The following is a 16,788-nucleotide window of genomic DNA, read 5'->3' on the forward strand; positions in this document are numbered from 1 at the left end:
ACGCAAAAAAAAAAACATTTACTGTTAACGCTCAATTAAACATGTAAATTTGAAATAGCACTCTTCTCTGTATTTGTGTCCAACCAAGTGCCAAACAATAAGTAGTTGAATGCAAACTCTGTGACTTTTTAGACCATTGAACATTATCACGTTCTAAATGCTGAACCTTCTGTTTAGCTGTCTCTAATGTGTTATAACTTGTGGATTGTGCGTGTTGTGTATTTTATGTTGAGTGTTGTATTTTGTACTGGTGTGCCATGCTGGCTTAGAGTCTCTGTGTGTGTGTGTACTGTGTTGTTATGAACTGGTTTGGCCTTCTTTTTCAATACAACCTTTGGAAAGAGACATGTTTTCTGAGTACCAGTTGTTATAGTATCAATGGACCTCATTCACCAATCGTAAACAAACAACATTTAGCCATGTGGGGCTCTATCTCTTCTATATAATTTACGATCTCATGTTTAATTCATGATGGTTGTCACGTGACAGTTTTTTTTCCGTTGTTTTATCAATAAGACCACGTGACTAAATGTTGTTTGTTTACGATTGGTGAATGAGGTCCATTAGGATTTAATGACAGCACTGATGTTTAAGATACAACTCCTCCATTATACTGACTTGAACTTGAAGATGAACAACTAATAAAAGACTTGTGAGACACACATACTTGGGAAAAACCTGTGAACATTAGACCAAGGGAGACTCGAAGAAATCAAACAAAACAAACACACAACATAACTTCAACATAAATAAACATATGAATGTAACACCAGTTACTACAGTGTGCATATTTAATGTCAAGTATTTGTGTAGAACTTAATTTCTTTAAAGTGCTGTCTGGGTAGCACCATACTACAGTGTGCATATTTAATGTCAAGTATTTGTGTCATGACTTGTAGAACTTAATTTCTTTAAAGTGTTGTCTGGGTAGCACCAGTTACTACAGTGTGCATATTTAATGTCAAGTATTTGTGTCATGACTTGTAGAACTTAATTTCTTTAAAGTGTTGTCTGGGTAACACCAGTTACTACAGTGTGCATATTTAATGTCAAGTATTTGTGTCATGATGGTTAACAGATCATGTTTGGTGCTCCAGTAGACTAAGGGATAGATGAAGTTTCATGCACTAATTATTATCTTTAATAGCTTTTATTACTTTGTTTACAGGAGTGCTTGCCTCAGTATAAAGTTGGACATGTTTCTTGGGTGGAGAAAGTGGAACAGAAAATCAAGGAGAGTAACCTTCCATTGCACCTAGTGGGCTCTTCTTATAGAGGGCCAGCCATCAATGACTGCATCTATAATGCTAAAAAGGTGGTTGAATCTTTAAAGACACACTGATAGCATTCACATGTACGAGCGTATGTAAAGTTCTCGCTCAATCCACTGTGTATGTGTTGAACTTCTATTTTGTAATAAATGTTATAAAAGGTATGGAAAAAAACATTACACATGTGGTTCTAATCATAATACCAGGATAGAGTGCCATTGTTCACTATTACACACATGTGGTTCTAATCATAATACCAGGATTGAGTGCCATTGTTCACTATTTTGTCATTCTAAAGATTGCAATGAAATATTTTTTCTGCCCTACCTCACCCTTCCTTTTTTCCCATCCTTTACCCAAAGTATAGTTTGTATTCTTTCAAAAACTTTTGAGAGAGAGAGAGAGAGACAGTAAGAAAGAGTATTTTGTTTGTTAATCAGATTTTAAAGTTTTACTCTCATTCTTATCTGGAATCATTCAAAGTCCATTAGATGACAAACACTTGTGTAGTACTTAGAGAGTAGAGTTTTTGTTGCAGCATGTTCAAGTAGTAGTTACAATAATGTGCATGTGTTTGTCCTAGCATGCTGATGTTGAACTTGATCAGGCTAAAGTCATTCTGTAAAATAGAGTTTTCTGACTGATAAACCACTGGGCTGTGATGTTTGACTGAGATTGATAGTATAACAGTTTTTTTCGAAGACATTAATAAGAACAAAACTCATTATCTACAGATTGACTTCATTCAGATTTAGTATTTCACATTTTGATAATTATTTTAATTGTAACCATCATTTTAATTTTCTGTAAATAATCTCTCTAAGCTGGTCAAGGCTTCACTTTTTATTTTGGCAATATCTTGTATGAAGGCCTTGCTTGTAATGTGCAATCTAGCTAGTTCTAACCTCTTATATTGTTACATTTCTGTTATTCATAGTTGATTTAATCAAATAGGCTATGGAGGGCAGTATCTGAGTTGTGAAATGATGGGTTCTTTAACTTGAGTTTTGAGTTTGAATTTCATGCTGTGATTTTCAATTTAGGATTTTATGATGTGCTTTTGTATTGCCTGATAAAACTATTAGTATTTTTGTTTAATGTTGTATATCAAATGATGCAGAACTAACAAATTTATTTATTTATCTTGACTAATATTGAGATGTCAAAAATTGTCTTTCAATATTTAGGCATTATATAACAAGGAGATAGTTGAAGTGTCTGGTTTGAAAGCTTGTCAATAATTAAATTTTAAACTAAGTCAAAAATTTTTTTTTAGTATTTTCATTTTAAATGTTTTTTATACTTTAGTCTTAAATTTTGTCAGCAAGAAGTAAAATTATCAATAACTGGAGAAAACTAGAAATAAGCAACTGCAGAACACTACAATGAAGCAGTTATAAAAATTAAAATAATTTATCAGCTAATTGTTCTCATATAAGTTAAATGAATAATTTAATTGTTAAATTATTTTTTCTCATGTACTACTTAATCTCTGTAATGTTTAAGCATCTAATTGGATTACATGACACTATATAATTTTCATCATTCATTTATGTGAAAGATTTGTACAGACCCACGTGTTGATATTTTTTCTTGAAATTAAAGTTCAAGATAGATCTGACTCTTTCTATTGTTAACAGGAAATGGAAGTTTCTTAGGGTTTAGGGTTTTGTTTTTTCATGACGCAAAGTGTTTCCTTGAGATGGAATATTAAATGTATGTGTTGGGGGACACAAAAGATGACCAGATAAAGATGTTTGATTTTAAATATTGAATCCAATTGAGCAATGTGTGAAGAAATGTCCTATTACACTCAGGACACTGTTTTGAATAATTGTAACTAAATAAATTTAATAGTTAATAAGACTAAGACACAATTTCTTTTTTTAATGACCTTGAATTATTAGCATGATAACTGTTGTATTGAATGAAACTCTGTGCCAGAAATAATAATAATTATTATTATTATTATAGCTTTTATATAGCGCTACTTTCATGCTTATAGCATGCTCAGAGCGATTTTGGTCCAATCTCATTTGTGGACCAGTGGGGGGAGGGGGTATCTAGGAGTTGGTTTTCCGTGCTGCCTTTAGCCGCTCAGTAAACACAACTCTGCCCGAGTCGGGTGTCGAACCTCGAGCCCCCTTCTAGGTAGCCAAGCCAAGTTCAAGCGCACTTGGCCTCTCGACCACGCTTAATAATAATGACAAAAATAGATGATGAAATATTGGACTTAATGACAGACATATACATGTAAGCTAAGTTGACATTTTTTCAACATCATTTATTTTTTCTAAATTGATTGTACATGACTTGAATGCCTAATAGATTGTTGTGATTCATTGTATGTGTTCAATGGTTCTCAACCTTTTCAATGTTTAATACTCTTGGGAAAATGAAAACAATCATTCGAGAAGGGGCACAGGAAAATCAGTGAACACCAATATGTTGTACAATGTTTACTTTTTACAATAAAGTACAAGCTTAGACTTGATGGTATTGTCTGTAAATCAAACTACTAAGATAAATAGATTTCTTGTATTTTTATGTTCTATCAACTACTAATTAAGGTTTCAGAAACTTAGCAATACTTCTAAGTTTTCTCTGCCAGGTTTGGAATTTAATGATAGAAATGATTTTAAAGAGTGTTAAAAGTATTCGATGCATGTTTCAGTCTCCTTAAGAGAAAATAGCGAATGAAATGAAATAAGGGACTGCACCAACAAGGCTAGAACCAGAACCATCTGTTTAAAAACACTTTGTACGATGTAAAATGTTTTTCATTTTGTTGTCACTGTTCTCTTTGTTTGATGTCATGAAAACGAAATGTATGTTTCAGTAAGGACAGGCAATGTCATTCTGCAGCGAACTTAATGATAGAAACATGTCAATAGAGTTTTGGTTTATGGAAAAAGAGTAAATAGAAGAAAACTTTTTTTTCTCTTTTTTTACATATTTCAACTGCAGACATTTGGCCCGCGGGTTGGGCACCATTGTTTTTGCATGAAAGCGTCTTTACTGAAATAGTTGATCTCAAATGTTACATCAAAGTTTTTACCCACATCATATGTTGATTTGAATGTTACTATGCATGATCATTTTCCTTTCCATTCTGCCTTTTTTCCTTTAAAAAGCCTCAATATACTTTGATTCTTAAGCCTTGCATTTCTCTGTTGTTGTTTTTTTTTTAAATAACTTTAAAAAAATATTAAGATGGATTCCCAAATGACTAAATTTATACATTGGAACAGAGAAAATAAGAAATGTATAAGATCTTGTCTACCAATCATCTGACAGAAAATTGTTAAATGCTATGTTGTCATGGAAGATATCATGTCTGTTTATTGGTTAATCTTTGCTTTTATATTATGCTACTACTTGGGAATCCATCTTTTTATTATTTCAGAAAATGTATTGTATCATTTATCTAAACAGTTGTTTATTTTAATTGACAATGTTTATCCTAACTTGTTATAGTTACAATTGAAAAAAAAAGTTGATGTTATCAATATATTTCCACATTTTTCGAGATCTTTAAATACATCTTATTGTTTTTTTTATAACAATTTTGTTTATTAAGTGTGTTTTGATGTGTTCAAATCATAGTTCCAATGCAATCCTGTTCATGATACAGCAAAATTATTTATAAATATATGTTATAAAAATACTGGGCAAAATGATATAACTAACTCGAGAACGCGAAAAGTGTAATAAATAAAAAAATCAAATACTTAACAATAGGCAACAGAAACGTCTGACATCGCTGTACTGAACCTGTACTGGAATTTCTGTGTTGTCTTGAACTCAGCTGTTCTCAGTTGTAATTGGACTGACTTGACACACTCTCTTTTTCTTAGGTTCCCTAAGGCTTTTTTTCAAAAGTCGCTGTCCTTATTAGATCATCACATGACCATATGACAAGTAATTTACATGGAAAGTGTTTACGTGAACCTGCTTCCCATATGCAAGTCTGTGTATCATGTCAGATGATCACACCAGCATTACTAGTTCAATTACAACAATGCCCCCTTCTTAGATCTGTCCGTCCATGGTACCGATGGAGTCTATTGATGTGGACCTTCTTCTGCTTCGACTGTGGACTTTTATGTATTCAGAACTAAGGAGTGTGTGGCATGTTAGAGAGTATGCAAGTAGTTCCAGTGACTGAAGTTCTCTCAAGTACATGGACAACACACCACACACATGTTAAAAATACCTACTTCATCCAATAGTACCAATGGTGCAATTAAATCCAAATATGAACATAATACGGTAACCCATGTCTTTAATTTATACAGTCTTGACGTACTACTTCAAATACACAATTACATGACTGCTGTCTTACATAAATCATAGTTTTACTTGACTGCTAACTCCCAAATGTTCTCTGACTTTAATCTCTTTCACCAGTCCTTCTGGTCATCTCATTACTAATGTTCACCTGTTCATGCTTTCACCCTCTTGATTCAACAAATTCTTATGAAATATAAGTACAAAAAGGTTATTATTTTATCTGTGACAGATTGCTTGTTCCATCAAACCTTTTCCCAGATCCACTTGATGACATGTTGACGATTGTCAGTCCTTTATAGATCATCCAATGACCATATCATGGATAATTTACATGGAAAGTGTTTACAAGAGTCAGCTGATCACACACATGGTTACCCTGACCTGCGTCACTAGTTCCATTACAAAATATAAATGATGTGACATGAAGTGGCATTTTTTTTTTTAGTTTCATTTTTGATTTATATTGGAGAGGACTCACTAAAGTCAATTCAAACATAGGAAAAGAAGTAGTCTTACAATGCAGAATGAAAGTTGATTTGTAACTGGGTTTAGTTATATTTACATATAAACAAAATAAGATATCAGTGACAGTAGGTGTGCTCGTTTTAAATTACCAATATTGGTATAGTGTGTATTGAGACACCGGGTGACCCTAGTTAATTTTGTTTGGAGGAATAAACTGCTGATCAAGTTTCATATGTGACTGTGTAGCATGGGTCAGTTAACTATAGAGTGGCTGATACCAGCTGAAGGGCAAAATAAAATAAAGTTAATTGTTTGCATAGTTATTCTAGAGAATACTAAACTTCTATTCTCCTGTCTTCATTTTGATGCGACAAATGTGTCTAAGTGACACGGGCACACACAGGATGATCTTTTCCGAAGGAATGTTTCTAACTTATATAATAATGTCAAAGAAGAGCCCATTCTTTTAAACAGATGTCAGTAAATATACATTCTTTTAAACACATCGGACATTGAACAATAAATTTATTATATAGTCACATTTCAAGATAATCCACATGGCAAAACATTTGCTGCTTAGAAGTAAGAAAAGAAAATTACTTTTCCTAATACAATTATACTGATATATGCCATAAAGCTTACAAAATATCACATTGTCTGTAGTTATTTTATTTATTAAAAAAAACACTTTTTTTTGTCAATGTCACTGGGTAAAAATAAAGCAATTCATTACAGATTTTTAAGAATCAAATAAAAAAAACAAACAGGAATGAATTTTTAAAATAAAAAATGTTAATGTAAATTAGACAAGAAAAACATGAGTTTAAAATACATACAATGTAGCTCTTCAAAAATATTTTTTTTTTTATATGAAATAGTTTACTAGAAACAAAATGTTAATATATTTCAAAATTACATACAAAAGCATTAGTTATAACTGGTAACAAAATAACAGTCAGTTTGTGACCAAATGATGCATTTTCAAGAAGAGACTATTTTCAACTTATGTAACTTTAGCAGCTATTGAAAACTTAGACTAATAGAGTTCTCACAGACTCCAGAGAAAAGATTCTCTACATTGTATTTTTGGAGCATCCAGTCCTTAGTTAATTTACAATGACAGAGGTCTGGTCTAAGGGAGGTAATCTGTGCTGTTTTGTTATTCTCTTTTCTTTATTTCTTGGAGATAAGGAATTCAATTGTTGTCGTTTCTGATTGACTTTGAATTGTTTAGATGTTAGAGATACAGGAGGTAACATTGAGTCCAGTTTGGGAGACTTGGGGAACTTCAATAAATTGTTGACTTTGATCATTAAACTTCTGTTAGAAAAAAAGTTAAGAAAAAAAAATTGAACTTGTTAGTCTGAGATTTAAAAATGTCAAAACACAATTTACCTTTCTAGCAACATGTAACATAATTAGATGACCTTACTTCTTTACTTCAATCAAACAGAAAAACAAAGTAGTTCTCAGATTAAATGTCACACAAATACATACAAATATTGCTTATTGGTTTTGCAGATTAGTACGAATTATTTTAAACATGCATGCAATATCCATGCTTAGTGTTCAAATACCAAAGGGCACACTTTTGGAAGACCATAATAATAATAATAATAATAATTTAATTTAGGGAGCGCTGTTAACAAACAAAATGTAGGCTCAAGGGGCTGTGATAACATTACAAACATAAACACGAGATCTAAAATGACAAACTAATCTAAAAAATGTAAACAGATAGGTCTTGATGTTTTTCTTTAATGTATGTCTGAGATCAATAGAGAGTGAGTTCTAAACCTTTGTCTGTGCACTGAAAAAGCCTGCAGACCATAGATGTTGAGGGAGAAACATGGCACAGCTAGAAGCATTGAGTCCATTGAGCGCAGGGCTCTCTCAGGGACATATGGAGTGATCAGTTCGCTAAGGTACAGGGGCATTTCTTTATTATAGTGTGGCCACCTTGTAGTCGATTCTTACTTTCACAGGAAGCCAATGGAGTGTGCACAAGAGAGTAGTAGCAGAACCCAAAGTAAATCTGAACCTATTTCACAAATTAAAATTTTTTTGCTATTTATTTTGGGGGTGTGGTGGATGAGTGGTAAAGTGCTTGGATTCTAAACCTAGGGATCCTGGATTCAAATCTCCAAGAAGACTGGGATTTTGAATTTCTGGAGTTTTAGGAGGCCGCTGATTCCATGCAACTCTAATGGGTACCTGATATTAGTTTGGGGAAAGTAGAGGCAGTTGGTCATTCCTTCATCATTACATCACAATTACATCATTTACTCTATAGATCACAAGGGTACTGCACTTTATTAGGGTTATTCCTAAGAAGGTAGCCCATTGCCTAACCCTAGAAAACAATCCATATTATATTAAATTTCTGTTTTAAAAGAATGCCTGTGTAGAAAAAAATAAAAACTTTCAACATAATAATTTGCTAATAATAAAAAAAAAAAAGATTAAGTCTTATATCTTAAAAAAAAAAATTCAAAAGTCAGAAATATTTGCAATGATATTGATTTAGAAAGGATAACCCAAAATAATATTTTTTTTTTACATTTTTCAGATGTTTTTTTCCAAATTGAAGTTAATTACATCCTCAGAAAAATCTCCTGCATGATGACAGCACTAAAATCTGGGACCAACGAGATGATGGTTTACAGCGCATAGCACATGATCAGGCAGCCATTCAAATAAATACAAATAATTCAAAGAACTTACTGAATTTGGAGTTTATGCTCATCTATGTAAAGTTGATATTCATTGAACTTGTCAAGATAATTCTCAGGCATCACCATCTTAAAATAGAGACAGAGTATGTGAATGATTATATGTGTGTGTATATATTTCTCTATTACTCAGTTTATATTATTTCATATGCACTTTCGTTTTGATTTATATGTCTTTAAAAATATTATAAATTAACACACACCACTAATGTATGTTAGTATGCATACTCAGGTTCAGCCTGACATCAATCAGGATACATTACTTACATTTTTCATTTGCATATAGATTAAAATCATTTGACACATATATTTGTTGTAATTTAGAGACAAACTAAATTAATTAATTAATTAAACTGTAATTTAGAGACATTTTTGTTTTGGGAGCTCAGTGTCATCATAGCCCCAGGAAGGTGAATGGGTATTAAAGTCTCCAGCTATGATGACGTGTCTAGTGCCTATCATTATTCTATCATCTTAAGCCAGTTCTGAAAGATTATAAGTCTTGATGCACTAGAAGCATATATTGTTTTTCCTGATTTCCAACACCAAAGTGTCTGTCCTCCCCTGACCTACATCTGTGGGCACTTTCTTTGCAACCAGACAATTAGCCACCGATACTAAAGACTGGATGAATACCTCCCAGCTAGAAAACTAGTAGATGGTTACAGATGCAGAAGATGTATCCAGATACAGTCTTTTATGCATCGTGCTACAAGATTTGGTGATAAAGATGGCCTCTCCATCAGCAGGCAAAATATTGATCATTTTCACTGCCTTTCCCCTTGGTGTTGCCCCACAGACCCAACATTCACTTGAAACTAGTGGATTCCAATGCCACTAATCTAAGGCATTCATCTACTGCCTTTGAATAATAGCACCATCAATGCTTACAAGCCTAGTGCTATTTTTACATATACTGATAGGTCAGCATCAAAAGACTCTGGAAGAGCAGGTTTTGGAGCCTAAATTGAGTTTCTTGGTTCTAACTCAGTTAAAATCTTTGGACCTTGTGGTAGTGTTTGCAGTTTCAATATGGAGGCCATGGTCATCTGTAAAGCCTTAAAAGTCATTGCGAGGGCAACACAGACTGTTATGGTCATGGGCTCAAAGCCTGTACTACAGGCTTTGCAAAGCTCTGGACTATGCCCCCCCATATCAACATGGTCATCATGGCTTCACACAATATAAACCAATGCTAAGGCACCCCGGTAATAATGCAAAGGGTACTGAGTCACATAGGAGTGACTGCCAACATCATTGCAGACTCCTTGGATGAAGCCTGTGAAGTCTGGTGGTGGAGGCTGCCAATGCCTGAGCTAGCTATTATAGTGAAGGATGGGTCACTGTCCCATTGGCTTATATTTAGCATGTCTCACGTCAGATTTTGACTCACTGTGGCCCAGATGTAGGGACGAAGAGGAAACCATGTCTCATAATCTTTTTGATTGCCTCAGACTTGATGATCTCTGTCTCGACAGGTCTGGGAAACCACAAATTCTTGACCTACATGGTGACATACATGCACTACACAAAACATAAAGGTTTCTGTCCAAGGGTATTGTAAGAAAGGATTTGAACCTCTGAAGCCCTCACTGAAATAAAGTTTGATGATGATGATTTCAGGAGATAGAATTTTGTTCAATTGGCTCCTTCATGTTGCTTTTACCAGGTGGAAGGGATTAAAAGACAGAAGCAGGTCAAGTTACAATATGCCCCACACCCGCCACCCTAAAAAAGGAAACATGTCTATGTTAACAAAAAAAAAAAAAAAAGAAAGTACTATGAAATAGAGGATTGCTTAATATCCATCTAGGACTGTCCTCCATCCTATAATGACGGAAATGACCTTTACCTTTAATTTGGTGCCTACATTAAATCTACAGCTTCTTTTTTTTCCAGTTAGGGATAAGGCAATATTCTCCTGTGACATCACTCGGACACTTAGAAAGTAGTTCATGCCAAAAACTATGGGCTGGAAAGGCGGAGCATGGACGTGGGTTTCATGATCCTTCCAGATCCAAGATCTTCTTCTTGACCCAGTCAAATCTAATTCAATTCCGCCCTGTTGATCATAATTTAACCTGAAAGAAAGAAATCACTTTGTTCATATTTAGGTTATTTTTAAACATGTTCTATATTTATAATTTGCTTTACAACTTTCAAAACTTATAATGAAACAAAAAATGATAGAATAAAACCCTATGTTGATCACTTGTCAATTTTATTGCCTAATACATTGTTAAAGATTTATATTTAATAAAATACTCTGAAAGACACAAAGATAAAGGCACATTCCTCGTCCCATATGCTAGGACAAATTTGTACAAATACTCCTTCTTCTCTAGTGATATTAGAGCATGGAATGGGTTGCCTGAGCTAGCCAGGAAAACCAGTGACTTGGCAGAATTTAAGTCATTGGTTAATATGCAAGACTAAATGCATGACGCGTAGGATGTAATCATCTTCTTTTTTGAAGTAACGTCTGTATTATATAAGATAAGATAAGATGTTGTATTTATTGTTCTATCAGTTATGTAAGATACATTTTCTTTTGTTTTTTATCAGTAAATTATGATGACACTGCTCTAAATATAATTAGTCAAAGTAAAGTTCCCCATTCAGACCTTGTGATCTATAGGGCAGATGATGTTAAGGTCATATGTCTCCTAATGAGAAGTGTGTTATGTGGCCAGCACAATGACCAACCGCCTATACTTTACCCAACTAAAGTCAGATACCCAATAAGTTAGGTGAATATAATATAATGTAAGCATATTGAAATATTGTATTATATTGAAATAGCTTAAGGCCAACTTAAAAAAAAATGAATAATGCAATAAATAGAAATAGGAATATATTAAGGCTTTAAAGTAAATTGTAGCATCCTTTTATTTTGACTTAGATATCTGCCAGATTTCAGTTGGAACACTAAACTAATGTGACCTCATAGAACTGGCATGTTATCAAGTTGTCATGAAAAGTTTAGGGACTTATAAAATACAGTTTGCAGTTGTTACAGATCCTCTGCTAATTGTAAATCCATCAAATCTACAATATCAAAATTCACAATAGAGGTGATCTGGTTCATGTAAGTGATACAAAGTAATAGGAACAAGACTTAAACCCAAAATTCCTGAGTGGACTCTGAACACTGAATTTTGAACATTGCTTTCTGAAAAGTATCTATGAGTAATGTAGCAAAGCACTCCTACAATATATCACTTATTTAGACAAAGTATTGGTACTATTATGAAATCTCACATTTGTATTGCCATTACTTTCATATCTTTTAATTTTCATTAGTTAATTATCTATTATACAGGTGTTCAATATTGCATTCATTTAGACTATTTAATAAAGATAATTTGTAAAATTCAAAAGGAACATTACTACTATTTCTGTAAAAAAGAAATACAAATGAAAAGATCATCCATGTTTTAAGAGTATATGCCAATTGTCAATGAGGCTAGATAGGTGAATATTTAAAAAATATAACTATTTGTTTTCTTATTTCATTCAGTCACAGTCTCAGTTGACATTGCCTGATTTAATGTTCACCTCGGGTTAAGAGGTTAAAAGACACGTGGAATTCCTGATGTAGAAACAGGAAGAAGAATGAATAAAAAAGTTGACTTTGAGTTCAGTCAAGTGGTATCCTTGGGACCTGGCAGCCAAGTAATATTTTTGGTCCGGGATGGACAGTAGCGACTTAGAAAGTCGAGTAGTAATTTCAGTTAGGTAGTAACTTTTGGGCAATTGATGCCAGTGGTCTTTTTGAGACATGTATTTCTAGTAGTTATTCTGTATTATTCTGTACAGTGTTACCCGCTGAGATGCGGACGTTATTATTCTATATTATTACTCTAGAGAGTTTAACGTATCGGATATATTTGATACCGCTATCATGCGGATAGGATTGTTTCTTGACTTGTGTAACTAACAAGGAGTGCAGTATTATTATTATTGTTATCAAATAAACTTTATATTTTGTCTGCTGAATTGGACTTAAGTCAATCTGTAGTATCTATGTTTGTCACGTGTCAAGAGTACTCCAGGAAGCACAAACCCAGCATTCTACGCATTCGCGACACAGTAGTAGTGACCAGTCCCTCAATGTGTGTGATAGTAATACATGTCACACAATATCAACGCCACGTCTCAAATTGTGCATTTACGCATTCCAAAGTTTAAATATAGTCAATAACTTGGGGCACTAACTCTAACCCTAACTCTAACCCTGCATGATTATAATCAAAAGATTTTAACTTTCTATTTAAATACATTATATTTAATAAATAAACTTCAAGTGTATTTAAATCCTTGGATGTTGTGGATCATATTGTTATGTTCCTCTCAGGCTCTCTGCCAGCACTGCTCAACACAAACAACCAACTCTTAAACTTGACAATCCTAAGTTTAATGCCTGTATCTACATTTCAATTAAATAAGTACTATATGATCCATAAGACGAAGCTCAACTTCCTTCCCTATTGAAAGTTTACAATAATTTCACAAAAAAATCAGGGAAACACATCTTAAGTTAAAAAAGAAACCAATACCTAATTTTTCCATCCATGAAATAGCAAGTTCCACAACCAGTTGCATCAAAGACTGCGAGTATCTGTGATTCTGTACTATCATCAAGAACAACATAAGTATTCTGTCCTAGTGTCACACTGGTGATTAAAATAGCAATTCTTCCAGAAGGATAACTTTAAATACGTTAAGGACATAGAAAAGAATTGTAATTCACCACGTCATCCTCTGTGCAAATTTGCATATGTTTTAATACATCAATCTTTAAAAACATACTGCAAACACAAGAAAATTATGGCAGATCGTTCAAACCAAAACATGTTTCTGACAGTAAATTTTGGCCTCCAGCATTTCAAATTATTTAATTCTAATTTTAGCAAAGGATACAAAACATTTCCAGTTCCATCAGGAAATATTATAAGAAATGGAGTTCCATTTGGATAAAACTTTTGAATGATTTCTCTACCTTGAACCTGAAAAGCAGATTGTAAAATATTTTAGAGTCAATAAAACTAAAACTTGACATTAACAGAACTACCCTAAAATGGCATCATCAGAACTACCCTAAACTTAACAATAACAGAACTGCCCTAAACTTGACATTAACAGAACTATCCTAAACTTGACATTAACAGAACTATCCTAAACTTGACATTAACAGAACTGTCCTAAACCTGACATTAACAGAACTATCCTAAACTTGACATTAACAGAACTGTCCTAAACTTGACATTAACAGAACTGTCCTAAACTTGACATTAACAGAACTATGCTAAACTTGACATTAACAGAACTGTCCTAAACTTGACATTAACAGAATTGTCCATAAGCCAAAGCAAAAGGTACCTAGTTAACCAAGGCACAATTTAATGAAATAGTTTCTTAATATCTGCTCAACAAAATGGTACACTGGTATCTTTTCAAATGAAGAATGTATAAGACAACACTAGTTTCTACTTAATGTGTCTTAATTAAATTAAAACTGTTGGGAATGTGGAGTAATTAACAAATCAATACATTTCACTCCATGTTATTATAAGCCTGTTAATATCATAACGTGCTGAAAAATATTTTAGTCTTCTATCCTGAAGGATCTTTAGATTTAATGATTTTACTAAAGGTGTTATGGCGGTGGGCAGGGACTGAGCCTGGGACCATTGAGCCCATTGAATGATACACATACCAAATGACTAGACAGCCATTAGTTGTGAAACAAACACAGTATTACTTTCTAATGGTGGAACATTTAACATAAAACCTTACACTTGAATTAATGAAAAAAAAACTGGTCCTGTATAGACAAACCAAAATGATAACTTTTTGTTTTTAAATATAAAAATAAAAAAAAATGCATGTCAAAAGTCAGAAAAATCTGGCCAGAATGAAAACAATGAAAGATAATTTTGTGATACCAAATTTTTAAATCAATAATTGAGTTTTAATTTACTGCATGAGTATTGTCACATACAAATGGCTGCCTGGTCATGCAGTTTGTGCGCTGGACTGTCGTTCGGATTTATCGACGGCCGAGGGTTCAAACCCTGCCCGCTCCCATCCCCCGCCATCCTGTGGGAGGTTTGGACTAGGAAGTCTTCAACTCTGAAGGAACATTCGAAACATGTAAAACATTTTACAAACACAAAATAGTTAACTTATAGTACCTTACTATACTGGTACTTTAGAGAATATAGTGTATACAGAGCATGAAAATGTAAATAGTGAACATGAGTTAGTTAGGACTGGAAGTAAGGTATGAGAGATGAAGAGTTAGTGGAAGAAGTTGACTCAAATTAGTTAGAAGAGTTAGTAAAGTAAAAAGAAGTCAGTCAAGTACAGTAGTGGTAGCAACATAGTATATGAGTATGTGGTAGAAACTGAAAATAATCAACAGTCGTTATACAAAATCATAGAAACCATAAAAAAATGTTTACTTGTCCACTAACTAGCGCCATAGGGTGAAAGGGTTCAGGAACGAATATCTCTGTATCTGGGTCATCAAGATTGAGAGGACTTGGAACTCTCAGAGTCCAGCCTTCCTCTAAGCATCGCTGTGAAGACAGCTGATAATTGATTGTCTTCATCTGCCGAGAAACTGGAGAAAATTCAGTTTTAGAGTTAATAACAGATGTCACTATGTCATAAGGCTACACATACAACTAAGTAGTGCAATATTTCTAAAGGGAAATTATGCAAAATATAAAAAAGTTTTTTTTTATTAAAACATAGTTTAATAAAAGTTTGCTTTTATAAATTTAGAAAATAGAACAATTATTTATATTTATTCAGTAAATATGATGTTTCATCATAGATACCGAGTTAAAATAAACCAGTTAGATAATAAAGCAATCTTAAGCACTGGCTTTGATAGAAAAATAGTTTGTGCTAGTTTATGAAACATGTATATTTTTGTTATTTTCAAGCAAATGGTGCACAAAAATAATAAAAGAAATTGTTCACAGTAGTTTAAATAAAATAGCATATTGAAGCAGATGAAGTATTAATTAGCTTTATATTTAGATTAGCATATAAATGCTTATGTATATATACACATTGACAATGCTGACCAAAGACTGAAAACAAGCAACAAAGTGAAAAAACAAAAACATCAATGAAACATTGCAAAATTTGTACAATTATGAAATGGGCAGTCTTGCACTAACCTATTTCATGTGACAAACCAAATTTAATACCAGATGCAAAGATTCTCAAACCAAATTTAATACCAGATGCAAAGATTCTCAAACCAATGTCACGTGACTTAAAGGATAAAGAGGAACAAGAGAGGAATACAGAAAAAGTTACAGTCCATCACTTATGCAATGATACTAGAAGATCCCACTTTGCTAGTACACCAAATATAATCCTTCATTTAAATCTGATTCTGTGCTATCTCTGAATATGAAGCCCAGGGTTACCGCTTATCCATCTAGAAACATTTTGGAATTGGTAAATGTAACTAAGGAATTTTACTTCAGTAGCACAGTGAATTGTCGTTATGTTAGTTTTGATTGACTGATAAACAACTGGAAATTAATCTATGATTTATTGTAATTGACAATTCAAATAAGTGATTTACTGTTGTGGGCAGCTCACTATTATATATTTACTGTGACGGGCCTAGCTATTAGTAAGTGACCAATTATAATAGACTATAAGTAGGCCCTATTAGTAAGTGACCAATTATAATAGACTATCACTTATCTATTGTAATATTTATAGACAGTGATAACTAAAGACGGCTTAGAGTTGTGCTACAATGATCCATCAATCCATCAACTTCGATATTTAAATGCAACGATAGTTCAACTCCTGTGACTTGGGTATGTGATCATGCTTTCATGCTTATTTTTATATCAACCATGAATTTTGGTCTGTGCATCATGGTGCGACATAAATTCAATATTCAAAGTTTTTCACCTTGACAACTTGATTTTACAACAAATGTGGACATGTTTAAGCCACGAAAGACTGTCAAGTCCATTCTAAGATTC

The 16,788-nt window shown here is 33.2% G+C and overlaps 2 protein-coding genes across 11 annotated transcripts in view; one reads left to right on the forward strand and one right to left on the reverse strand.

Annotated features, from left to right (window-relative positions):
• The window catches only part of LOC106060223 (protoporphyrinogen oxidase-like), a 30,446-nt gene extending 25,617 nt beyond the window's left edge, over positions 1–4,829 (forward strand). For all 5 annotated transcript variants that reach the window (XM_056012594.1, XM_056012591.1, XM_056012595.1 and 2 more), the window contains one exon: positions 1,169–4,829. In XM_056012594.1, the coding sequence (XP_055868569.1) occupies positions 1,169–1,342 (174 nt within the window). In that variant the 3' untranslated portion in view covers positions 1,343–4,829. The remainder of the gene's footprint in view (positions 1–1,168) is intronic.
• A 1,710-nt stretch (positions 4,830–6,539) lies between these two features.
• The window catches only part of LOC106070952 (glutamate-rich protein 6-like), a 47,905-nt gene continuing 37,656 nt past the window's right edge, over positions 6,540–16,788 (reverse strand). For all 6 annotated transcript variants that reach the window (XM_056012580.1, XM_056012585.1, XM_056012581.1 and 3 more), the window contains 6 exons: positions 15,229–15,389; positions 13,685–13,770; positions 13,321–13,473; positions 10,614–10,842; positions 8,754–8,830; positions 6,540–7,349 (listed from right to left, as the gene is read on the reverse strand). In XM_056012580.1, the coding sequence (XP_055868555.1) occupies positions 7,136–7,349; positions 8,754–8,830; positions 10,614–10,842; positions 13,321–13,473; positions 13,685–13,770; positions 15,229–15,389 (920 nt within the window). In that variant the 3' untranslated portion in view covers positions 6,540–7,135. The remainder of the gene's footprint in view (positions 7,350–8,753; positions 8,831–10,613; positions 10,843–13,320; positions 13,474–13,684; positions 13,771–15,228; positions 15,390–16,788) is intronic.

This window comes from Biomphalaria glabrata, chromosome 15 (genome assembly GCF_947242115.1).
Source record: "Biomphalaria glabrata chromosome 15, xgBioGlab47.1, whole genome shotgun sequence".
NCBI classification, from domain to species: Eukaryota; Metazoa; Mollusca; class Gastropoda; family Planorbidae; genus Biomphalaria; species Biomphalaria glabrata.